This window comes from Pyricularia grisea (assembly GCF_004355905.1).
Source record: "Pyricularia grisea strain NI907 chromosome Unknown Pyricularia_grisea_NI907_Scaffold_4, whole genome shotgun sequence".
NCBI classification, from domain to species: Eukaryota; Fungi; Ascomycota; class Sordariomycetes; order Magnaporthales; family Pyriculariaceae; genus Pyricularia; species Pyricularia grisea.
The window spans coordinates 476,372-500,338 of record NW_022156718.1 but is presented as its reverse complement, the minus strand read 5'-3'; the positions used below and the strand labels follow the sequence as shown (position 1 = coordinate 500,338).

The window sequence follows — 23,967 nt, the reverse complement described above, 5'->3', positions numbered from 1 at the left end:
TGCTGGTACAAGAAAATGCCATGAGACTCGATGCTAGTCATTCCAAATTAACTGTCCACCATCACAAAAGGCGAGGTGGTAGTATTAAATAGCCTACTTCCCATCACGATTTCTTTGGTGACGATCCTCGCGTGATTGCTCAGCTCGTGGACTACGACTCCTTCGTCTGTCCCTTGAACGCGGCCTGTGCCTTTCGCGACTCCTACTCCGCCGACTTCTTGCACCCCTATCGCGCCCATTCTCGCCAGCGTCGTCATGGCCTAAACGCCTTGCCTCGGCATCCCCGCCTCTTTCATGATCCGGTCGTCGGCTTCGACTCCTATGCCTCCTCCTGTGGTGCTCACGCCGAGATGGTCTCTCGGTTGACTCGTTTCGTCTCTTCGAATGCCTCTCGCGGCTTTGGTCCCGAGATCGACTCCTATCGCGATGGTGGTGTCTTCTTCCATGGTGCCGGTCGGAGTCCCTGTGCCTGCGCTTCTCCCGGTCGTCTCTCCTCCTGCTCTCGCGCGCATCTGTGTCCCCCTCACTCTTGACCAATCCTCCCTTGCTGGCAGCACCCATCCTGGCCGCAGGGCCAACCTCTGTCGCGTTTGCCCCCGATGCATCACGGACCGGGACCGGAAGACCGAGGGCCCGCGCTATTGCGTCTTCCTCGGCCTCTTTAATCTTCCGGAGCTCCTCGCGCCGTTCGCGCGCTCTCTTCTCCTCTGCTGTTTCGTCGCCTTCGTCGCCTGTTTTCGGGGCGCCCGCTGGTGACGGGTCGGCCTTGGCGTACCAGTTTAGGTCTTTTCCTTGTTGCCATCGGCCTACTGGTGCTTTCAGGCTGTGTCCCAGATAGTTTTCGCGGTGTGAGGATGTGGCGACCTCCTCCCAGCTGAAATTGACGCCTCCGCGGGAGCCTGATTTTCGAACCGTCGAGAGCAGATCCATGACGGCGATTTACGGTGATTGTCCGGTGACTGACCACATGCGGTGGATTAGCAGGTTGATATGGTGTGAAAAATTGCTGCACAATTTGGTTGTAAATCGGTCGAGATTATCTGTACTGTAAGGTGAGTTTGTTCATTGAGGATTGAGGGTTCGGCGAAGGATTGAATGTATTTCGGCGACCTTTTCCCGTCTTGCAGGCACAAGTGGAATCTCCACTGAATCTTTAGTGGGTCTGGTAGCTATAAATACTGTGCTATTGGTTGCCATGGTGGATACAGTGACGAAAGCAAAGTTGGGAAACGCGGGGGACCGCGTCGCATCAATTTGATTGAAACCCTGTCACAAAAACTCTCCGAGGCAATCCAGAATCTACAACAAAGTACATCGCAAACCACTTAACATTTCCAAGGGATACGCTGCGAATATCCACCGCAAAGATGGCAGCCAAAGCAGATGCATCGATACCTGACGAAATACAATGGAACTCCATGGAACACGTCATGCAGTTCGGGGGCATCCATGACAACACCATCCTGTACTACTTTGCCGCCTCGCCCTTCTTCGATCCCACATCCAACAATGCCGTCGTCTTCAGTCAAGCTGTGCGCAACCAGTCGCAGCTGCACATCATAGCAACCAGGCAAGCCTTCGAGGCTCGACTTCGTGAAATGTCTGGTCTCGAATACATTGTCGCCCAAGAACCTGCCGAGACTGGGCCAGGCATGGGAACTGGCGTCTGGGTCATCCGCAAGCAGACGCGGAGGAAGGTTAAGGACTCTAATGGATTCCCGGCACCAGACGAGATAGAAGTCCACTCTGACTATTTTGTTGTGGGCGAGAATATCTATATGGCGCCCAGCCTGGCTAATATCCTCAGTTCCCGCATTGTGAGTTTGGGTCTTCTTTGTTATCAACGCCCTTGCTGTAGCATTTCACATCCACGTCCCCATGTCAGCTTCGGTCGCTTACAGAAGGATTTCTGCAGGCCTCGATTGCATCATCCATTACCAAGACATTCCCCATTGCCGATTCGATAAAAAAGTGGTCACCGGCCCTGGGTCATGGCTACAAAACCCCAGCGACAAATTCACTAAATGCTCGGCCACGGGGAACCGGTATCGAATCAAAGGAGGCCACGCCGATGCCCGAGAGCCAGGCCAGTAGTACTCTGGCCACCGCGAAGAGCGTGGACAGGTCAGCGCCAGACGAGAAGCTTGCTGAGGAGTCCTTTGCGATTCATACCCATTACGGGACTGAATACATGGATGAGAACCCCATCACGGGCAAGCCGGGTGATTTCCATTTCACGTCGACTGGTCGCAAGGAAAGGCTCAATGTACCTGGCCAGCAGCAGGGGAAGGCAATCGGGAGTGGGCCCGATACCTCTCTACCTATACTGAAGACATTGCCAGACAACAGTCCCCTCAGTAAAGATGCCAAGAGCGAGAAAACGGGCAAAACTGGTGGTCCGCCCAAGCCCAAAAGACGTAAAAGCAAAGGAGGACCCAACACCCCGTCTTAAACGGACTGGTTTTGTTGCCAACGAGTCACGAGGGAGTCGGGGATGAGGTGAGAGCATATGCGCTCACGGGCCAGTCCGAAACACGGTCAACGGCGTTTAGGACTTGTGCAGAAGTGTTGCGCGGTATGTCGCTAGTTTACTATATTATGATACCCCTTAAAAGAGTAGGCCCACCGAGGTCGAGTTATGATAGGAAGTCCCTTCGGATCGGCCACACGCTTCAGCGTACAAAGGGTTTGATTGCTCACATTTAGTTACCTCTATAATCCTGTAACCCTGGATGCGACCATATGCATATGTCTCTCGCAGCCAATCGAAGTATGACAAGAAAATTATCAACAAGCGGTATATCCACCATCCACACACTATAGCTCGAGAAGTGCAGAGTCAGCAATTATATGGGTCAGTTCAGGGTTCCGAAGCCAGAAAGAAACCAAGGACTTACAATCGTTGCTCCGTGAACGAATGTCGCCTTGGAACTGCAAAGGAACATAACAACATCGGCGACCTCCTGTGCTGTGCCCATGCGTCTCATGGGAGCTCTCTGTACCTGTGGATCGCCTTCTCTGATATCTGCCGTCATTGGAGTTCTGGGATAGATATTTTGTTAAGCATGAGCTGCTGGCATTTAGCAGAACCAAACTTCAGGGGCCTTACTTGATAATACCAGGACAGACACAGTTGATCCGGATATTTTCTTTGGCATACTTGGATCCCGAAGTCAGTTTTGCACACACATGATAAAGCATCTATGCAGAACCTCGGGGAAAGTATTGCACTCACATCGATCGCATCGCTCTTTGTCAAGCTTACTATCGCCGCCTTGGAGGCTGCATAGGCTGCTACGACTTTGTATTAGCCCCCAACTGCACCCGCGTACGCTGCTACCGAATAGAATGAGGAAAAGACAACAAAAAGAAACAGATGAAAACAACTTACGGCACTCAGGTCTCGAGACTAGACCCATATTACTCGCAACATTAACAATGACGCCCCTGTTGCCCCTCCTCCCATCGTGGGTCTTGAGAGGCTCCTGGTCCAGCATCCTGATGATCTCGCCCCTGGCCGACAGCCATGTGCCGCGGCAGTTTGTGCCCGTGACGCGGTCAAACTCATCGACGGCCTGGCGGTGCGACGGGCCCGCGGTGCCGCCCACGCCCGCGCAGTTGACGGCGTAGTCGATGCGGCCCCACTCCTCCACGACGTAGTCGAGCGCCACCGTCACCTCGGACTCGATCGACACGTCGCAGGGGATGATGAAGGTGCTCACAGTGCTCTTGGGTCGCGTCAGCCGCGCCGTCTCCTTGCACAGACGTGACGTCTCCGACATGCCGTCCTCATCTCGGTCGATCAGGGCTATACGGGTGCACCCCTCAGCGACAAAGGCCAGGGCGCATTGGCGGCCGATTCCTGCGTGCGGGTTGTCATGTGAGCAAGAGCTTTTGTTCACATAAGAGATATTTTCCACAATTCCACCAAAGGGCGTGCTGGGGCACGGGGTTTCTTTTTTCCTGCCTCATCCTTTTCGTCTTCTCATAGCATGCAAGGAGCCTCTCCTTATGTTGGCTGGATTTCTTACCTGAAGCTGCTCCAGTGACGAGCGCGACGCCAGGGAACATGGTCACGTTGGAGGACATGTCGCTTGCGGTTGGTGATGCTTCGCGAGAAACATAGCCCTCGAAGAGAGCTCCGAATGCGGTTATTCTAACTTCCTCTAGGAGGCCTAGCTCGTTTGCCGAGGCATTGTTAGCTCGCGACTGTCCTGACGCTAAGACATCACCAGGCTTTGAGTGCAGGTCGAAATCGCGCCTGAGCTGTGACTGCATTTTCTTTTTCTTTTCTTTTTTTCCTCTTGTTTTTTTCGTAGCTTTTGTTTAGGTAGTTTACTAAAGGTTAGGTACTCTCTAGGCAGGTCCTGTCTCCTGAAGTGAACAAAACATGCAGGCAAGTGAGACCCGTGCTCAAATGGGAGGGGTTCCCAACAGGTAGATAAGGTACCTATGGAGTAGGTAGGTATTTCATGATGAACCTTTTTTTGCTGAAGTGGGTGTTCTTTGTCCAATATATTTGAGAGTCAAAAGCCCCAAACCACCCAAACTTGTGACAGCATATTGGATGGTTTTCCAGAAATGGCAAGAACATTTGGAACTTGCCAGATACGTATGCAAACTTACTATGGGCCAACTTACATCTTGCTCCTTTGGAACGAGTGCACTACGGAGCATTTTGTAGGTTTTAAACTTTCGTCTTATCAAACAGTCCGTCTGAAAATTGACTTGGACCCTATTTTTTTTTTTTTTTTTTTTTTTACACTTAACTAGCCCTCAAACCAGGGAACCATCGGATGCTAGAAAAAACTTAGGCAGAAGCTCAAACCATTTAGAGCAGAGGGCCACCGAGTCGGGCATTAGAATTGGCCAGTAAACTTTGATGTTGGAAACGTTGTCATTGAGGAGGATGTAAAGGGATCATCCAGTCCTGCGATCAGTACTTGTGGGTTGTGAACGGTTCTTGCACTTTCATATCCATATTCCAAACGAGCTAATCAACATTTCGCTCCCGTCTCAGATACCCCCGGTTTCGGCGTTAGTTGACTCCATGGTCTTTACTCAACAACCCAACCTTTCCCAGCGACCCTTTTCTGTTTCAGCTTCTGCACTGGTAGCGGCCATCCAATCCCCCCCGTGCCCTCAGCCCTGATGTATGGGACGAGCCAGGCCTCACGTGTCTTCCCATCGTCGTTGGCTACTTTGATGGGTTTCCCGTAGCTAATCAATGGAGTACGTTTGGCCAAATTGGCCAGTTGAGCCCCATTTATGTCTGTGAGTGCGTGCATCCGTGTCTTGGGCTTCCTGGCTGCATCCTCCAAAGCTAGCGATGCCGGCTTTTGCAGGTAGTTGTAGATTATGTAGTCTGGACACTCGCTGGTACTCAGATGCGCCAGTGGGGAAGACGGGTGGATGTAAACAAGTTTTTCTTCCTCATCAGAAGACCCTCCTCCATCGACAACGAGAGGGGATAATGGTATGTATGGAACATCGATAGCACGTCTCGGGGGCCGGAACTGTGTTGGTGGGGTAGGTGCTTTGTCCGCCCGGATTGCAACTCGGTCAATGAAGCCAGCTGCCACCATTTGCTTGAGTGCCTTGACCTGCTTCTCAGTAGGTGCATCAAGCTTATCCTGGAAATTGATGTTGGCAAATGATGGTATGTTTGTCTTGAGCAGCTGAACAATCTGCTGGCGGAGCTTCTGCGCCTCCTTGAGAACCTTGAATCGGACGAAGTGGCTTTCACACCACTTTTCTGTTGGCTCGTGAGCAAATTCGCCAAGAACCTGGAGCATCTTTATGGCATCTGATTTGTCATCCAGGAAGCAGAAGTTCTTGTTCACTGCGTTGAATTGCCTTCTTATGGCAGCCTGTTTTGTTTCTGCCTGTATATCGTCGTTGGTGCGAATGGCACCGTCTTCTTTGGCCGCCAGTTGAGGGATCGCTTGGTTCTCCGGAATGAATATTTCTGCTGCAGAGAGGGCAGCAACAAGAGTGATGGTGTAATGCAGACAGTCATGCTGATGACCAAGCAGAAGAATCCGCGAGAAGCGTGGCGATAGGGGGAAGATGGACATTGTGTATCCCACTTGTGTCACGCGTCCCTCTTCTGAGACTGCCGAGATGTACTTGAGCAGCTTCTCAGCCTTGACTAGGCTGTCGCGCTCGGGGGGTGTAGGGAAAGGAAAGTTGACGACATGCTGGAGGTTCATGGATTTGAGTTGAAGTACCACTCCCTCAAGTGATGTACGAAGAAGTTCAGGAAGCGCAAACTCATCGAGATCTCTCTCGTACACTGCAGACGAGTAGAGCCTCCAGCAGTGACCAGGCCCAGTACGACCAGCTCTGCCTGCGCGTTGATTGGCGCTGGCCTTGCTGATCCAGCCAACCTCGAAACTTTGTACTCCAGTCAGCTGGTCGTACTTGCGTTCCTTGGATCTGCCACTGTCAAAAACGTAGCGTATCCCGGGAATCGTCAAACTGGTCTCGGCCACATTTGTAGCCAGCACAACGAGACGACTGCCATCTGGCGGTGGCTCAAATACGCGCATCTGTTCCTTTGTTGGAAGCAAAGAGTAAAGCGGCAGCACGTGCATGCGCGAAGGACCAGTACCCGCCTCCTCTTCCTCAATCTTGAACTCTTCCTCCTCATTTTCATCCCCTTCAGAACCCTCGCCATCATCATAGTCGTCTTGCTCTACATCAAGCGCATCGCCAAAGTCTACATCCTCGGCCTCCATTGGTGCATCTTGTGTCGATATCCTGACTTGGGGTGCGCTGACAGATGTGACTCCATTGAATTGAAGCTTGAGCCGCTTACTGAGTTGGGTTATTTCATTCTGACCAGTCAAGAAGACAAGCATACCGCCTGGCGGCAACTTTTTGTGACCTCTGCTTATCTTTCTGAACGCCTCTTCGACATAGTCGTGATGCGTCTTGCGGGCGAAATGCATGGTGACTGGGTACTGTCTCCCCTCGACTTCGAGTACTGGGGGAGGCGTGGCAAACAAGTTCTTGTTTTCGGTCAGATCCTCAATCCGCAGAGTAGCGGACATGATTACAAGCTTCAAGGGCTTGACTGTTGGGTCTTCTGCGGCCATTTCTGCCCTAAGTTTGATAATACGACTGAGCATACCAATGAGAATGTCGGTATTCACGCTCCTCTCATGGGCCTCGTCAACCACTATTGCGGAGTACTTGCGCAGGGCGAGATCCTGTGCAATTTCCCGAAGCAGCACACCATCTGTCATAAACTTGACGGCGGTGTCTTTGTTGACTGTGCCCTCAAATCGAATCTGGTAGCCAACCTTCTGAGAGTGGTCACCCAGTTCCTCGGCCACTCGTTTTGACATGCTCACAGCGGCGACCCTCCTTGGTTGAGTGATGCCTATCATCCCAGGAGTCGGCGAATCAGGTGAACCATATCCAGCCTCAAAGAGAAACTGGGGAATCTGAGTAGTCTTTCCTGAACCGGTTGCACCACATATGACAACAATGTTGTTGTTGTGTATAGCCTCCATAATCCTCTGTTCTTCGGAGACAACCGGAAGAGCTAGTCGCGCTGACTGAATTTCGGGCGAGCGAGCGACTGCAACATGGAATGCCTTTCGACCCGTATCCATTGTAGGCTGAAGCTCAGGCGGCAGAGGTTCCTGCTCCATTGGTCTTGGTTTGAAGTTTGCTGGTCGGGGTATCTCCAAAACTGTCGATGTAGAGGGTTGAAATCCAAGCGCTTCATTTCGTTGTGCTTGAGCCCACTCCTTGAATGCCGATCGCCTCTGTGGTAAATCGCCGCCGTCCTCGTCGGCTGAGTCCGATCCATCTTCACTGGATTCGTCCTCCGACGCCTCCGACGCCTCATCATCTTCACTGGACCCTTCTTCAGCATCCGAATCTTCGTCCTCGACATCATTCCCGTCCTCGGCTGAGCTGAAACCACCCCATTCGTCTGAATCGCTGTTCTCAACTGGAGGTTGAGGCGCCAAGGATACCTTCGTTTTCACGCCTCCTCGCTTTTGGCGCTTCTGAATCACAGGTCTACCATCATCATCCACCTCTAGTGGCCTTTTGAGACCCGAACCAGCAGCAAAAGTCGTCTTTGATTCCGCTGCAGGGGCAATGGTCGATGAGACAGGTACAGGCGGCTTGGGTTGCACCTGATCCTCGGACTCGGAATCCTCTTCCTGGTCCGATAAATCTTTCTGCTCGCGCTTTTCATAGAGCAGATCCTCCCTGGTAGCGTCCCCAGGTAGTCCGGCCCTCTCTTCATTCAGCGCCTGTGCCAAAGCCTGCCTCTTTGTCTGCTTGGTTTGTCCCAGGGTTTTGCTGCTTGAGAACAGGCTCGTGTCGACCTTGTTAGCCGCTAGCTTGGCTAAAAGTTCCCTGTTCTCATCTTTCTTCAGCTTGGCTTCAATATATTTCTCTAATCGCTTGGCCTTCTTGGCAGACACAGGAACTCCTTTGTCTCGTAGATTTGCCTTCAGCCTGGCGGTTTCTGTAGCCACGTGACCACCCTCAGGGGTCTCAGCCGAGTCGGCAGCATCCTGACACTCCTCGAATTGGCGTGCAGCAGCTGCGCGCTCTCTATCAAGCACTTTGCGCTTCCTCTGTCGAGGAACAAACTTGGGCATTTTGGCTGATGGTATCCACTGCGCAAAGTACGCAGAGAATACAGAGCTAAGTGAGCAGGAAGTAGTTGCTCGATAGTGAGTGGCATAAATTATTGCTTAGCCACGCATAGAGCCAATGGAGACTTCAAACACCGCCAAACTGAATGAGAAGAATAAAATAGATGAGGAAAACGGCGGCAATTTGTGGCAAGCAAGAAAGCATACCTAGACAGAGACACCAGCAGACAGTAGAAATCACTGGGCCGGACAAAATTTTGGCGGTCAGAATTTCTGCCGTTTGGGGTAGTGGGTCCGCAGTTACAAGCAGATTCGATTTAGCACGCACTGTATTCCTCTGCAAATGCCAGCAGAAAGTGCGGGGCAATGGGCGAGGCTCCCGCACTGTAATCATTGCTACTAGCAAAATAACTGTAGAGCATATCATCAAGCTACGGCGCTGCTCCAGTTGACTTTTACCGCTGGGTTGGGAATGTAAACAAGATATTATTACTTACTACCTCTTGGAGTAAAGTAGCTCGTTGCAATTATGGCCACCCAAGAACCGAGACCTGACTCGTTTCCAGCGCCATCGAGGAGCGCAACAGGGAATGTGAATGGCGTTCCCACAGAGGCTACATCGATGAACTTCTCGGACAAGATTATGGTTACTCTGTCACAAGATGGGCGACTAGCACAATGGGTATGTTTACCGAAAAATGGCTATATGTGAAGCAATGAGGATAAAAAAGAATATAGACCCCCCTTTCCTCCATACTAACTGCCTTATTGCTGGTCTAGTTCCAAGTTCAGCTGTCAGCGCCGTCGTCAGCGATGGTAGATATGGCCCTGCCCAGGTCAAACATCGGCTCTCTGCCACCCGCCCACCTTACTGCCACCACACTTCTTGGTGCTGGAGGCGACGAGCGCGAGACTATCGGCCAACTGTACGCCGCGCAAATAGCTAGCTTCTTGTCCACAAGAAACCCAGACGAGAAGCGTAGCCTGGTTCTTGGTCTGGGTATGCGCAAAGCAGAGGCTGCAAACGCAAGGGAGGCTTTCTTTGATGTCCTGGAGCTGGTCCAACAAGTGCTGTAAGCAAGAGATTTATGGCGGTTTTTCATAATTTCTTCCAACTACCATACATAACATGCATCGTGTACACTTCGCAGGGTGATTGGAGTGCTAGAAAAGAAGATGTGACAGGTCGAATTCATCGTGCTAATGTGTAAATCTAACATGCGCCAACAAAATACAAAAGCAAAACGATCATCGTGGTCGTATTGCAACGACGAACGATTTGTAGCCTCGTTTACTGCGGTGCAACTGTAATCTTGCTCAAAAGATCAGTCTACACTCAAAGACTCGTCGCATCGGTCACCCACGAATTTATGGTAGATACTGCAAAAATAGAATCCGTGGTCGCATTCCCAGGTGTACATAATTTTCTTCTTCGCAACGCGCCGCAAGGGTCACGATGCAATGAAAAAAAAACAAAAAGGACAAAAATCCTCAATGAGATCTTTTTGTGTTCCAAAAATTCCCATGTAGGCCGAAGCCCGCATGGAGTGGTCAGGTATGTAGTTTTCAACTAGCAAAAACGCAATCTCGGACGAATCCTCACTGATATGCGTAAAACCCGTGCACTAGAATGAAGAACGAAAGGAGGGAAAAAAGGGCAGCTTTCAGAGGTCGTAAGGTCGGCGGACGCGGGTTAATATACCCGCTCGGATGGGTGGGTACAGCTGCTTGTGATGACTCAGCTGCAAACTTTTCCTAGCACGGACGCGTCCCATTCTGGTCAGGTGAGAGCGCGTTTGCTGCCTGTTCGGCGAAAAGCTTGGTTACTGGGCAATGCTTGCCTGAAGTTCTTCGCACTGTTTTGGCAACGAAGTCAACACTCCTAATCGCCTCTAGGCTGCCTGTTCTGAACTCCAGTGTACCTGTCTCTACCTTAGGCAATTTAGAAGAGGCCAGACAGCAAATGACGATGCGTTCGCCAGATCATTGAGAAGATGCATGATTTATTATTATGTGTCACAATCCGAGGTCATGTTACTTGCTGCAGGATCTAGGCTCGTGAGGAATAATTTGCCATTATTCACGGTGTTCAGGTGTATAAGGATGCAATATTATATTACAGATTTTGTATTATACCTTTATCTTACAACTTTCTCCAAGGCTATTTTGGTAGCACAAAGTTTACCAGTTTCCCGCCCCGGATCACAATAGTTTTGGCATTGGACAATCCTTGTCGGCGCGCCAGCTTCTCTTTGACTTCATCGTTCTCGCTCTCAAGGATCTGCTTGACGATCCACTCCTCGACAGCCTTCTTGTCCTTGAGGTCTGCCGGTGGCTGCGGAATCTCGGCCACGACAGCAAGCTTTCCGTTGATCTGAACAGCGCACTTCTGCGTGCTCGGCTGAAGCACATCCAGAGATCCATCGGTTTCGGGGAAGGATGGGCCAGCAAATATGGAATCCGCAGACGGTGAGTGCAAGATGCTCCAGCACTCATCCGAAAAGGCGGGCGTGATGGGTGCGAGCATGCGTAACAGGACAGACGCTGCCGCAACCTGGATCGTTTCGCTGGCAACGTCGCGGTTTGCGAGAATGGTGTTGGTGAGGCCCATGAGGTCCGAAACGACCGTATTCAGCGAGTAAACCCGTTCATATGAGGCTGTAACCGAAGGGATTGTGTGCTGAACATGGCGCCAGATGGTCACATCGGCATCCCAGCTTGGTTTGCCCCTCGTCTCCTCCAAGTAAGTCATTGGTGCAGTATCGACACTGGTGGCGCGACCCTCAAGTCGTTGGATCGCCTCGTAGAGCTTGCCGAGCCACCTGGTTACGCCTGAAATCTTATTCTCGTCCCAATTAAGGACGTCAGAGACTGGTGCCTGGAACAGCATGTGGGCGCGTGTTGCGTCTGCACCGTACTGTGCGATAAAATCTGTCGGGTCAACACCATTGTGCTTGGACTTTGACATTTTCTCGTACGTCACCAACGCTGGCTCGCCAGTGGCCTTGACAAGCGGCTTCCCAGGGTTCGTAAGGTCATAATCGTCTGGCTTCAAGAAGCGACCCGTGGCGGGATCGCTGAATGTTTTACCGTGAACCATACCCTGGGTAATAAGTCTCTTGAAGGGCTCGTGGATGGTGTTGACTTGCTTGGCCGAGTCAGAAGACGACATCAGGAACTTGTAAATGAAACGAGCGTAGAGAAGATGCAGAATAGCATGCTCCACGCCTCCAATATACAGATCCACAGGTAGGAGAGTCTTTGCCTTTTCGACCGAAAACGGTTCGGCACTGTTGTGAGGATCGATGAAGCGCATGTAATACCAGCTCGAATCCACAAAGGTGTCCATGGTGTCTGTATCGCGCCTGGCTGGTCCACTGCATTTTGGGCATGTGGTCTCCACCCATTCCTCAGCCGTCTCGAGCGGATTTCCAGCTTTCCGCTCGGCCCAATGCCCGTCGACTTGGGGCAGTTCCACAGGGAGCTGTTCGTCTGGCACGGGGACGTCTCCGCAAGACTTGCAATGAATTATGGGTATGGGCGCTCCCCAATACCGCTGACGACTGATAAGCCAATCACGAAGACGCCACTTCTCAATCGGCTTGGCAAGGCCTGCCTGTTCGAGCATACGTATCATCATGCCACCGGCTTGATGGGATGGCTTGCCTTGGAAAGGCCCCCCTGCCGCCGTCATGACACCATGGTCAAGGAAAGGCTCGTTGAGAAATGCTGTGGTGGATTCGTCTTCCGAGGCGGCGAGAACAACACGGACAGGCTCCTCCGAGCGATGTGTCTGCCAGAAAGCATGGTCCCGTGCATCGTGTCCTGGGACACCCATCACAGCTCCTTCGCCGTAGTCTCCCAGCACATAAGGGGCGACGTAGACGGGTATGGAGGTCTTTGTGGCATCTGGCGTGTCCTCATGATAGGCAAGCGGATTTATAGCTCGGAAATTTGGTAGAAGGTACCCAACTTTCGAATCCTGGGGTAGTCCTGGGAGGGTATCGAGGAAAGCTCGAAGCTCGGGATCTTGTTTCGCCAAGTCAAGCACAATAGGATGAGTAGAGGCCAAAGCAAGGTACTGTACGCCAAATAGGGTATCGGGCCTCGTGGTGAAAATCTCAATGGCACGGTGGACGTCATTGCCGCCCGCCAATATGGGAAACTTGACCGAGGCGCCAGTGGACTTGCCCAGCCAATGCCTCTGTTGCGTCAGCACTCTTTCGGGCCAAGCATCGTCTTTTGCGAGGACGTCGAGGTCTTGAAGCAAGGGCTCGCGAAACTCAGAAATCTTGAGAAACCACTGCCTCAAGCGACGCTTTTCAACCTTGGCACCTGAACGCCAGGAGCACCCATTAGCGTCTACCTGTTCATTGGCGAGTACTGTCTTGTCAACTGGATCATAGTTGACCTCGGCCTCTGCTTGGTAGGCAAGTCCTTTCTCATGCATGAGAAGGAATATTTTCTGAGTGTGTTTGTAGAACTCAGGGTCACACGTTGATATTTCCTGTCAAGTATATAAAACAAATCAGCATGGATGTGGGCGACTAGCAGGCGGTTTTGACCAGCAAAGAACAAAAAAGGGAGAAAAAGAACCCACCCGAGACCAATCCCAAGACGAGTTCATGACGTCTAGTTGCTCCTTCATCCTAGCTATATTAGACTTGGTCCATACAGAAGGATCAATACCTCTCTCAATGGCAGCGTTCTCAGCGGGAAGGCCAAAAGCGTCCCAACCCATCGGCAACATAACTTTGTTCCCCTGAAGGGTGCGAAAGCGAGCTATGACATCCGCTATGGTATAAACCCTGAGGTGGCCTAGATGAAGATAGCCAGACGGATATGGAAACATGGGCAAGACATAAGTGTCCGGTTCGGGTTGTGTAGAAACTGAGTCCTGAGCAGAACTCGAATCTACAGTACCGGTTGCCCTTTTCTCAGCGGCCCATCTTTCTCTCCATTTGCGGTCGAGCGCCGGCAAATCTAGTCGCTTGTGATCCGAATAAGCCCGGCGCAGAATTATATGGCCAACAAAGCCTGCCGGTGCTCGACCGAGAACCAATGGGCGAGAAAGTGCATGATGACAGTTTGATAGACTGTGCCCATTGGTTCTGGCGACAACTGGGAATCGACCAAGAAGTTTCCCAAAGGTCAAAGTCATCTTGAAAACATTCTGATTGTGAGCAAGTCGAATTGCTGCACCGAAGTTTTCTTCTTCTTTTCTTTTGAGATGAGCCGACTAAAACGAGTTTACAAGAAAGAGGCGTGTGGTTTTCTATGCATTTATGTCGCTGCCTAAAATAGTTGGTTCGTTGGGTTGATTGATATTAATTTTCGCTGTTTCTCTTTCAATACGCTGTATTGCAAGTCGCGTAAAGGTTGTAGACGAGCCACTGTACCACAGCAAACACGTGCGCTGCGTGACCCAAGGTCACCCCCTGTAATTTAGAGACAACCACCCTCTCGCTCAGCGGGCTAGGGATGCACTGATTGGAAATGGATCCGTATCCAGTATTTGAATAGAGAAGGAGATTGTATGACGATCTTTGATCTCCTGCCAAGCCTTGAGCCGCAAAGCTTGGAGTGAGGGCCCTTTGCGTAAAGCAAAATTACTTGTGGTCATTGGCAAGTTATTCGGGCATTGAGTTTGGTGTTCATACATGTATAATCCAACAAACAATTCTCGTACTGATTTCACGCCAAAATATTCCGTCATCCCAATGGATGGGGATTTGTTTCTGTATTTTTTTTCTATGTACCATCGTTAAGTCTCAACTCCATGTGTGGCGCTGATCCACCCACTTCCGACAGGGGGTGCGGCAGGTAATTCATTACACGAAATTCAACAAAGATCGAAGACTTGTTGTACTGGATGCACACATTCTAGATTCGGAAATACTTCTTGTTTCTCTTCATAGCCTTGGTTCAGATTCTTTTCATTGTCTTGATCAATTGGTTCCCGTTGAGTCCGGGGTCGTAATAGGTTATTGTAATCAATTAGTTAGTTGATTCTTTATTTTTTTCCCCATCTGCAAGCTTCGCATCGACTCGGACACTTTCGTCAGTGCTGTATTACCACCTCCAGAGCGACGTACTGTTCCAGACACGACACGGCCTTTTTGCTTCACGTTACTGGGTTCAGTCGACAAAACCATCCACCAGTCCGGACACATGACATGGTCAAGCCACCCATAACTTCCTGTCGATCTAGTCTAGAAGCGTTCTAAATTAGCAATTCTTTCTCTCGCACCTCGAGTTGCTTTCAACGACGAGATATTTTCTTGCAATTCAATTTAATTAACCCCCCGAATCGGCTTTCTTTGAGGGGCGGTTGACGTCCCCCCAAATCCTCCCGCTCCGATGCCGCCTCTGTACTCCAGGGGACAGGCGCAGGCCCGCGACTCCCTCGAACTCGCATCCTTAGCCAGCTCCAGCCAGCTTGGTGAGGACACCGCCGACACCGATTCCCGACCAAGCATATCCTCCTCCCGCAAAGCCTCACTCGAGCGCGACGACCCTCTCGACTCCCTTAACCCCGCAGCATCGGCCGGTCGTCCGAATCGCCAGGACCGCTCATTCTCAGTTTCCTCGGGCTTCGACCTTGCCGCAAACCTCTTCCCTCTCTCTTCCACGGCTGGCGGCTCAGGATACGCGCCATTAGGCGCTTCGACAGCCCCCGGCCAGCCTGGCGCAGCTGGACTGGGCGGCGGCTCGCTTGAGAAACACAAGACGCTCACATACCTTAATGGACTCTCGCTTATAATTGGTTTGATCATCGGTTCCGGAATCTTCTCGTCGCCCAGCCAGGTTAACGCAAATGTGGGCTCGCCTGGCGCATCCCTCATTGTGTGGGTGTTGGCGGGCGTGCTAGCGTGGACGGGAGCTGCCAGCTACGCGGAACTTGGTGGCGCTATACCCCTCAATGGCGGACCGCAGGTCTACCTCGCCAAGATCATGGGGGAGCTTTCGGGATTTTTGTTTGCCTGGGTCGCAGTGCTGGTACTCAAGCCCGGCAGCGCTGCCATCGTGTCCATAATCATGGGCGAGTATCTGGTGCGAGCCTTTATTGGTGCCGAGGCGGAGACCATAAACCCATGGGTCAACAAGTCCGTCGCACTTGTCGGCCTGTTCATTGTTACGTTCCTCAACTGTGTGTCGACGCGGCTCGGAATGAGATTAAACGATTTGCTCATGTTCTTGAAGTTTATTGCTCTGATCGGCGTCACTATTACGGGAATTGTTGTCGCAACGACGGGCTTGACATACTCAGGAGAGCCTAATATGGATTGGAAGAATCGCGCATGGTTCGAGGGTACCAAAGCAGACACGGCAGGATGGGCGGTGGCTCTGTATGCCGGTTTGTGGGCTTACGATGGGTGGGATAATGTTAGTTGTTCCCTTCGACCGTGGTATTTTCCTGTGGGAGTACTTATAAAATACTTGCTAACCTCTTCATTTTCACATGCAGACCAACTATGTAGTTGGAGAATTCCGCAACCCTACGAAAGACCTGCCCAGGGTCATACACACGGCGATGCCGCTGGTGATTATTTCCTACGTTCTCGCCAACGTATCGTACTTCTTGGTTCTCCCGCTTGCGACGATCAACTCTAGCAACACAGTTGCTGTCATGTTCGGTGCTAAAGTCTTTGGTCCGATCGGGTCCCTTATTCTGGCGCTCATAGTAAGCGCATCGTGCTTTGGCTCGCTTAACAGCTCCACCTTCACCAGTAGCCGTCTCATTTATGTTGCTGGCCGGGAAGGATATTTCCCCTCGTTCTTGGGCAGGATTGGAATAGGCAACACAGGCGAGCCGACAGCCCTTACGACAACCAGGACAAAAAGTTGGTTCAATAAGATGCTTGCTAGGCTGGTTGCCGACGAGGAAACTGGCCTGTTCTTCACCCCGGTGTGGGCACTGATTGTCAACGCTGTTCTTACTGCAGCGTATGTGGTTGTGGGCGAGTTCGGCACTCTGGTGACGTTCTACGGCGTGGCGGGGTACACATTCTACTTCCTGACGGTGCTTGGGCTCATCATCCTGCGGGTCAAGGAGCCACAGCTGGAACGGCCGTACAAGGCCTGGATCACGACGCCCGTCATCTTTTGCTGCGTCAGTTTGTTTCTGCTCAGCCGAGCAGTCTTTGCACAGCCTTTGCAGACCCTGATCGTGGTGGCGTTTGTGGTAGCGGGCATACCAGTGTATTTTTTGCGCATCAGGGGCAGAGACAAGGTGACAAAGAGAGAAGCACCGGGAGAGTCACGCTGGAAGTTTTGGCAAAGATGGTCAAAGTGAGGACAGGTTAAAAGGATATACCCATTTTCTGAAGGCAGTATTTTGATTAGTCCTGGGACTTGTACAGTACAGACAACGAGTATAGACCTTACCCGGGCTGTAGTTAGTGGCTGCTGGGTCGAGCCACGTGGATGGATATATAATGAAAGAGTTTGAGATGTGTAACTGTATGGGCTTATTATTACCTAGGTAGGTATTTAGGTCCCTGTACTTTATGAAATCCATGACCGTGGCTTGCGTGGTTAGCGCTCAAAAACCAGGGGTAGGTACCTAGTCTAATTATGTGATTGACTCAGCTTGACACTAAATGGGCGTAACCACACCAAACCACCGTCGTGCATCGAATTGAATGAGCCGCAACCCAAACACAAACACACCTTTCCTCGTTCATTCCAAAAAAAAAAGAAGAAAAAAAAAGAAAAAGAAAAATTACAAGAAAAAAAAAATTGTTGAATTGACGAGTCGACTTAATAGCAATTTTTATTCCTATCTGTTCTGCTTTTGATCGCCAGCCATGTCACAATTTCTTCTTAAAGCACTGAAAAGGGCACCACCCGGTCTTGTTCGCGCCACCTCAAGGAAATGCAGATGGGCATCGTCGTCATCGGCATCGGCATCGTCATCCACATCACCCCGCAAGCATGCATTTCCAACCATTGAAGCATGCCCTCCGCCAACATGTTCCTGTCAGTCAACACCTGCCATGGCAGAAGGTTTTGAGATTGATTACGGGACGAAACTCAACGGCCTGATGCCGGCGTACCAGCAGCACGTGTTGGTCTGCACGGGCAAGGACGACTGGCCGTCCAAGATTGAGGACGAGGACGGCGGCGACAATTTAGCGGCCGACCTGCGAGCCTTCTTTGGCCGCGGCGGAAGTCTGAGCGATGTGAGTTTGAACAACGGGCGACCGTCTCTCTGAAAAAGAAAGAGGGTTCCGAAAGCAAAAAAAAGAAAGACATGTGGCAGGAGTGAAATGCTGACGGTAAGTCTTTGCCATCTTTTGTTCCCCCGTTGTGCTCTGGCAGCCTTATCACAACGTTTCAGTTCTCAATGCTTCTTTCCAATCCTCGGGGAGGGCGGGAACATCTATTCTCCTACTGCCAGACTTCAAGCTTGTGCCGTCTGTAGAAAGGGGCTCCTCGTCTGAGCAGCTCGAAGCTCTGGCACAGGGGTATCTGCTGCCGGAGAAGCTTCACAGAGCACACGATGCGATGTCTCCTGAACATCGAGAGAACCTTGTCCGAAAACCAGAGCTCCAGCGGCTTGTCCGGGACGTCCGAGGTTTTGATGATATCCTCGTGCTCATTTGTGGTCACGGAGGTCGGGATCAGCGCTGTGGTATCTACGGCCCACTTTTGAGGGCGGAGTTTGAAAATGCTCTACCACGACTTGGTGTCGATGTGCTCACTGGTCCGGTGGATAAGTTGAGTGATGACGGTGTAAACAAGAAGCCCTCTTCGAGGGTTGGCCTGATCAGTCACATTGGCGGCCACAAGTTTGCCGGCAATGTGATCATCTATCTTCCGCCTAGCTTGCAGACTAATGAGGGACAACCGCATCCGCTGGCAGGTCATGGTATCTGGTATGGAAGAGTTGAGCCTAAGCATGTGGAGGGAATCATCCACGAGACGATTCGGAAGGGAAACGTAATCGAGGAGCATTTCCGAGGTGGTATCACGCCCTCTCGCGACATTCTACGTCTGTAAAATTGTAATCTTCTAGAGTTTTATATGTAGTCTAGTATTAGAATTTTAATGTAGCAAGTGCTCAGGATCCTTTGCTTGAATCAATTTATCTCATCTTTGGTTTTGGGAACATTTATGCTATGAGGCTGATTCCTACCCTGCACCAAGTGTAACTGAATTAGCACCAATTAATTTCACACTGTCTGACGCACGGTCGATGCCTTTTCACTTTGTGATTTCTCTAGACTAGGTACCTGTCAGTGCACTTCCAACAGAAGATTAAAAGAGACGAAAAAGTGAAGTGATACGGTACAGTTTAGATCTTGCATCTTGCACATTGGGTTAATCTGCTGGCCTGATTCTATTATGAGCCGGAACTTTCCAAGATGCATGCGTGCAGTCGCGTCGCATGGCTTGAACAAAAAATTAAGCTCCAGAGCGTGTCCTCCTCTCTCTCGCTCTTTACCATGGCTGGAGAGCAGCTGCCATAAGCAGTCTGCAGGTCCCTCAAATCATCATCGACACTGGCAGTCCCGCTCATATTCCTCCAACACACCTGCCGATCTAGAGAAGGAGACCCAACAACCAAACAAAGATGCAGATCCTGCAACAGCAACAAACCAACCATTCGGGGAAGTTAAGGCCGCTGCCGACCCGACGGCAAAGTCACCACCACCACCACCTCCTTCTCCTCCTCCACCACCAGAAGTGGAACCCATATCATGGTTGCAGATAGTATTGGTCACTTTGGGAGTAGGCGGCACCCTCACCGGCTTCTACTACTGGGCAAAGCAGCAATGCGGACCACTCTCACTGGCCCAGTACCTCTTCACCGGCAGGGAGCTCAACACGACGACCTTTGTCCCCTTCACCGTCGTGTCCAAGGAAGTCCTGACCGACAATAGCTTCATCATCACCCTCCGCCCGCGCCGCCGCCACATCCGCACCGTCGCCTCGCCCTGGCGCGGCCCGACCCTGGCCTGGCTGTCGTCCCTGTCCCCCTGGCGCGGCGGCGGCGAGGGTCGGCTCGTTGACCTGCAGCTGCGCGAGCACAGCAACTTTGACGTCTACGACCGCGCCTGGCGTCACGGCCTCTGGGCCGTCGAGGTCAAGCAGCCCCAGCTGCAGATCGTGCGCGAGTACACCCCGCTGCCGCCCTACTGGACCGAGACCGAGGACCAGCGCCAGGCGGAGCGCGCCGCCGGCGAGATCAGGCTCTACGTCCGCAACGTCGGCGAGGTCTCCAACTACCTGGCCCGCAAGCGGCCCGGTTCCATCGTCGAGCTGCGCGGCCCGTACCTGGGCTTTGACGTTGCTGAGCGCCTCGGCGATGCTGCGGACAAGGCGGTTGTGTTCCTGGCCGGCGGCACGGGCATCGCGCCCGCCATGCAGGTCGCTCACAGGCTGCTGGATGGGGATAGGTATGCGGATAAAGAAAAGCCTCTAGCGAAGCCCGAAGTTCAGATAACCTGGGCGAATCGCGTCAAGGCCGACATCGCACAGAGGTCTTCGATCATGCACCAGCTCGCCGGGATGAGGAAGCGACACGGGAAGAAGCTGGGCCTAGAGTGCGTGGTGGACGAGGAGAAGAAGTTCATCGACGAGGGCATCGTGGGCGAGGCCATCTCTGCGAGGAAGTCAGGACCAGCACAGGATGGCGAGGCATGCCCCTATCACTCCAGCCTGTTGCTTCAGCATACTACCACCGACTCACCTGCTGGAGAAGGTCCCGGCTGTCGGTGCGAGGGCTCATCTAAGGGTCGGAACCTGTTGTTCGTTTCTGGACCCGACGGATTCATCAATCACTTGGCTGGAGAGAAGCTTTGGCGTGATGGCATGCTACTGCAGGGTCCGGTCGGTGGGTTGTTGGGAAAGATTAAGAACAAATACCCGGACCAGTTTAAAGACTGGCTCGTGCTGAAGCTGTAAAAGATCATGTTTTGTAGTTGATATCATATGTATAATGCTGTACACATATATTGGCATATCACAAATAGCCATGTATAGATAGATAGAGATGATCTCTGCGTTACATCTGGGCGTCATTTTGTCTCTAGTTTCTATCGATCCCAAGTTGCATGTTGTGGTCTTGAAGCTCATCGACATGCCAGCCATCGCAACTAGGTGCCCACACCAGGCTGAGAGACTTGGACGCTGTGAGCAATGATGGTGTTGACCGCTGATAACCGGGCGCTGAATATACAATGTCTAAGTGAGGCGTGCACCCGCAAACGTGTCGTAAAAAGCTTCACGATAGAGGCCATCCATGGTGCGTACTAATGACAGTGAATTTCTAATACATGTACATCGAGCATAGAATGAGTCGCAAGTCTTTCCCAGATTGCCTCGATTTATTTGTTAATTGCTTCCACGTCATTTCCCATGACCCACGCAGACGCAGAAGTGTGCTTCAATTCGGGGGTATATTTATCATTTATTTGTCAATCCCAGTTATCCTCCCCAATTCTATCGGGGTTCAGAGCTCATCCTTCACATGGTCCTTTGGAGGAGCGGCATCCCCACTCAAGTCGTCCATAGTCATGATTTTCACCACCAGGCTAGTCCAGCCCGTAAAATGCTGCGTCCGTTGTCCCTTGCCAGTCTCGGGATTGTACTGTTCCCAGGCGAAGCCCGTCTCCTCCCAGCTCTTGTAGACTGTGTCGATGAGGTTGATCCGAAGTTTGGTGTACAAATCCTTGGCCTTTTGCTTATAGGGGCCATCCTGACTGGCAACGTTCTGCATTGATCAAACAGTTAGTTGACTTTTCCAAAAACAAAATACCAACAAGACGAAAAAAAAAATATGTCCTTCTTACCTTGAGCTGCACCAAAGTGAGATAGTTGATGTTTATCCAAACTGGGCTTCTCCAGTAGTTCTCAGCCGTACCGTAAAACTCATTTTTCAAGCTCAGGCTGCGAATACCATGAGGGCTGAAGAGCTCATCCTCATCACCAATCAGATCCAAGGTCTTCCCCAGTTTCGGGCTGTCATGCTTGAGGAGACCAGTTATGAAGGGGAATAGAGAGACATAGCCCTTGTGGCAGACCAGCTGGTGCTCCTCAAAAGCGTCAATGGTTGCATCGCAGTAACATCCATCCTGCTCAGACCAGTGCAGATCATCTAGGTTGCGCTCAATGGCGTCCAAGTTCTTCTGGAACTCAGCAACCTCCTCCTGCATTCCCAACGCATCGGCAATGTTAAGAAGAGACTTGGTCATGAGACCCATCCAAGACATGAGATCGACGTGCAGCTCACCAGGGTGAGGGGGTTGAGGGCGAGGGTAGTCGTCCAGACCGCTGGTGAGAACATGCTGAACGGTCCGCCCTCGCCATCTGTAGGCCTCCCGCTTGGAAAATGCTTCGCGGTCGTACGACTTGATGTCTCCCTTCTGGGTCTTGCGGAACCAGTCATACTGTCTACGCAGCAGCGGGTACAAGTTGCGTAGGAACTCGGTGCCTACAACGGGGTTCTCAATGTGCGCGTTGGAAACCGACGCTCCCTGAGATAGTTTCTCTTTGTGTGCAGGCATGCTGCCGTTCGACTTGCGCAGCCTCTCGACGAATGTGTCTATAATAAAGAACAAGGTCGGCGGGTTCGCGTAGTGGGGGTATTGGACCTGGAACTCGGCGGGAACCTTGCTGCGAGCTTCGGCACCCAGGATCTGCTCTCTTGCAATCCAGCCATCACCATCCATCAAGTTGAACCAACTCTTGAGAATCTCCAGTGTGAGATCCATATCCCAGTCGGCAATGGGGATCAGGTGGAAGCCTTCATCCCACAAGAAACCACGAGGGAAGAAAGGTCGGGATGGAATGCTGGTAAACAGCTCGTTAGGTCCCTCCATAACTTCTTGCTTACGAGCTCTGGCCTGGGCAGCCTCCTCCCAGAAACCTTCATTCTCCTCTTCGTACTCGGGAGCGTAGGAGCGGTCGACCACGGAATCTCCGTAGAAGTACCCTATGCCACCAATGAGGTTCGAAAACATGCTGCGGCCAAACTTCTTGTACTTGTCGGCAGTAAATGGCGCTTTTAGGTTGAAAACATCAGAGAACCGCTCGCCAAATGCCTCCGTAGTGGAACGGATCTCCCGAGTAACGTCGTCGCTGCTAAGCTCCTTTGCAGCCGATGCGCTGTTGAAGATGACGTCAAACTCAAATGACCCCTCGAATATCTTCTGGACGATGTGGGTGTTGCCGCCACCAGGCTTGTGCGGGAGAGCGTAGACGTCCCAGGGCGGTGGCGCGCTGTCTTCACCGAAACGCGCCTGGATCTTCTCAATATGTTCCTTCAGCTGACGGAAGATGACTGGTTTTGCCTGCCAGAGTGAATCCTCGGGAATGCTGATTGACTGAACCGACGTCTTTTTGAGATCACGCTCCGTACCAAGCCCCTCATCTCCATCGGGATGCTCGCCAGTTCCTTTAGTGACCAAGATTTTGAAGTCACCCAGTGTCTCCGAGCTCCCTTTGAGGGTAAGGTCTTCCGGGAAACCGTTGTCGTCGCCAGAGCCCACGGTCTCGAGACTTCCCAGGCCCTCCTGTGTGATATACAACCACACGCCCGTTTTGACGTCCTTGGCTGCGTCTGGTCGCAGTTCTCCCTTGATCCTTGCCGCCCAGCTGCCACCATTTGCGCCACCGGGGATTTTGACAAAGGATGTGCTAATATCAATTTGGTTTTGGGCATCGTGGATGGTCTGTACGCCGCCTCTCCTAGTGTCGTACTCGTCCCAGCCATACCCAGCCATGCCCTCATTTTGCTCGCAAGTATACCTTATGTCTGCGTGGGGAAGAAGTTTGTGAGAAAACTATCAGAGCTGGTTCTGTGTTTTTGTTTGTTTTTTGGTATTTCACGCGGAATCTTAACTCACGGTGTTGGACCTCATTGTAGTTGTCGAGCTTCGCCCACAGCAAGCCCAAATTGAGAGACTTGGGAGTCCGTGAGCGGACTCCAAAATAGAGGTTTGGCTTGTAAGGTCCCCATAGTAGAGAATCATTGTTCAGGCGCGCAACCTCGGTGTTCAGAATGGACTCGTCTTCTGCGCTGACAGTCCCGAACAGGTTTCCTAGCAGGACGGATGTGACCAGGAAGTCCCTCAATTGGCGCTTAAAGGTCATGACGACGAGCTAGAAAGCGAAGAGCTTGTCTTCGCGTACCTGTGGACCAGCCTAGGTTTCAATGCCGTGACGAATGCCTGTCGGGAATTGTTTTTTTGCGACTTGCAGGAAGCTCCAATCCAAGCTCGCATCCGCAGCTTCGAGGTTCCAAGCCAACATTAATCAGTTGTGACCACGTTTGGTGACAGCTATTTGAGAGGAAGCTACGTAACACCTCTAGGTTTTGTGGAACGTTGGC

At 51.7% G+C, this 23,967-nt stretch overlaps 9 protein-coding genes across 9 annotated transcripts; 4 read left to right on the top strand and 5 right to left on the bottom strand.

Moving 5' to 3' along the window:
* Positions 1-93: 93 nt before the first annotated feature.
* Positions 94-930, bottom strand: PgNI_06877 (uncharacterized protein; the record flags this gene model as incomplete). The annotated part of the gene is made up of 1 exon (XM_031126896.1): positions 94-930. The coding sequence occupies one exon, from the start codon at positions 928-930 to the stop codon at positions 94-96; it is 837 nt and encodes a 278-aa protein (XP_030981475.1).
* Positions 931-1,367: 437 nt separating this feature from the next.
* On the top strand, positions 1,368-2,452 carry PgNI_06876 (uncharacterized protein; the record flags this gene model as incomplete). Its single annotated transcript, XM_031126895.1, has 2 exons — positions 1,368-1,817; positions 1,916-2,452. The coding sequence occupies 2 exons, from the start codon at positions 1,368-1,370 to the stop codon at positions 2,450-2,452; spliced, it is 987 nt and encodes a 328-aa protein (XP_030981474.1).
* Positions 2,453-2,787: 335 nt separating this feature from the next.
* On the bottom strand, positions 2,788-4,278 carry PgNI_06875 (uncharacterized protein; the record flags this gene model as incomplete). The annotated part of the gene is made up of 6 exons (XM_031126894.1): positions 2,788-2,817; positions 2,898-3,042; positions 3,110-3,159; positions 3,236-3,294; positions 3,392-3,862; positions 4,032-4,278. 6 exons carry the CDS (start codon positions 4,276-4,278, stop codon positions 2,788-2,790), a joined length of 1,002 nt encoding a protein of 333 aa, XP_030981473.1.
* Positions 4,279-5,057: 779 nt separating this feature from the next.
* PgNI_06874 (uncharacterized protein) lies at positions 5,058-8,630 on the bottom strand (the record flags this gene model as incomplete). Its single annotated transcript, XM_031126893.1, has 1 exon — positions 5,058-8,630. One exon carries the CDS (start codon positions 8,628-8,630, stop codon positions 5,058-5,060), a length of 3,573 nt encoding a protein of 1,190 aa, XP_030981472.1.
* Positions 8,631-9,097: 467 nt separating this feature from the next.
* PgNI_06873 (uncharacterized protein) lies at positions 9,098-9,814 on the top strand. Its single transcript, XM_031126892.1, has 2 exons — positions 9,098-9,309; positions 9,408-9,814. Exons 1-2 carry the CDS (start codon positions 9,157-9,159, stop codon positions 9,702-9,704), a joined length of 450 nt encoding a protein of 149 aa, XP_030981471.1. The 5' UTR covers positions 9,098-9,156; the 3' UTR covers positions 9,705-9,814.
* A 974-nt stretch (positions 9,815-10,788) lies between these two features.
* Positions 10,789-13,912, bottom strand: PgNI_06872 (uncharacterized protein; the record flags this gene model as incomplete). Its single annotated transcript, XM_031126891.1, has 2 exons — positions 13,228-13,912; positions 10,789-13,134 (listed from the first exon to the last, which is right to left on the bottom strand). Exons 1-2 carry the CDS (start codon positions 13,786-13,788, stop codon positions 10,789-10,791), a joined length of 2,907 nt encoding a protein of 968 aa, XP_030981470.1. The 5' UTR covers positions 13,789-13,912.
* Positions 13,913-14,669: 757 nt separating this feature from the next.
* Positions 14,670-17,180, top strand: PgNI_06871 (uncharacterized protein). Its single transcript, XM_031126890.1, has 2 exons — positions 14,670-16,013; positions 16,096-17,180. The coding sequence occupies exons 1-2, from the start codon at positions 14,988-14,990 to the stop codon at positions 16,921-16,923; spliced, it is 1,854 nt and encodes a 617-aa protein (XP_030981469.1). The 5' UTR covers positions 14,670-14,987; the 3' UTR covers positions 16,924-17,180.
* A 152-nt stretch (positions 17,181-17,332) lies between these two features.
* Positions 17,333-20,540, top strand: PgNI_06870 (uncharacterized protein; the record flags this gene model as incomplete). Its single annotated transcript, XM_031126889.1, has 3 exons — positions 17,333-17,812; positions 17,952-18,624; positions 19,180-20,540. Exons 1-3 carry the CDS (start codon positions 17,438-17,440, stop codon positions 20,538-20,540), a joined length of 2,409 nt encoding a protein of 802 aa, XP_030981468.1. The 5' UTR covers positions 17,333-17,437.
* A 317-nt stretch (positions 20,541-20,857) lies between these two features.
* On the bottom strand, positions 20,858-23,865 carry PgNI_06869 (uncharacterized protein). Its single transcript, XM_031126888.1, has 3 exons — positions 23,483-23,865; positions 21,428-23,391; positions 20,858-21,348 (listed from the first exon to the last, which is right to left on the bottom strand). The coding sequence occupies exons 1-3, from the start codon at positions 23,727-23,729 to the stop codon at positions 21,088-21,090; spliced, it is 2,472 nt and encodes an 823-aa protein (XP_030980880.1). The 5' UTR covers positions 23,730-23,865; the 3' UTR covers positions 20,858-21,087.
* Positions 23,866-23,967: the final 102 nt, after the last annotated feature.

What these genes read in the sequence shown, in the direction of transcription:
- PgNI_06871 (XM_031126890.1), top strand. Translation starts at nt 14,988, where the DNA reads ATGCCGCCTCTGTACTCCAGGGGACAGGCGCAGGCCCGCGACTCCCTC. An exon ending in CTTACGATGGGTGGGATAAT is followed by an intron (nt 16,014 to 16,095) that starts GTTAGTTGTTCC and finishes TTTCACATGCAG; the next exon opens with ACCAACTATGTAGTTGGAGA.
- PgNI_06873 (XM_031126892.1), top strand. Translation starts at nt 9,157, where the DNA reads ATGGCCACCCAAGAACCGAGACCTGACTCGTTTCCAGCGCCATCGAGG. An exon ending in ATGGGCGACTAGCACAATGG is followed by an intron (nt 9,310 to 9,407) that starts GTATGTTTACCG and finishes TTGCTGGTCTAG; the next exon opens with TTCCAAGTTCAGCTGTCAGC.
- PgNI_06869 (XM_031126888.1), bottom strand. Translation starts at nt 23,729, where the DNA reads ATGACCTTTAAGCGCCAATTGAGGGACTTCCTGGTCACATCCGTCCTG. An exon ending in CTACAATGAGGTCCAACACC is followed by an intron (nt 23,392 to 23,482) that starts GTGAGTTAAGAT and finishes TTCCCCACGCAG; the next exon opens with ACATAAGGTATACTTGCGAG. An exon ending in TCACTTTGGTGCAGCTCAAG is followed by an intron (nt 21,349 to 21,427) that starts GTAAGAAGGACA and finishes TGATCAATGCAG; the next exon opens with AACGTTGCCAGTCAGGATGG.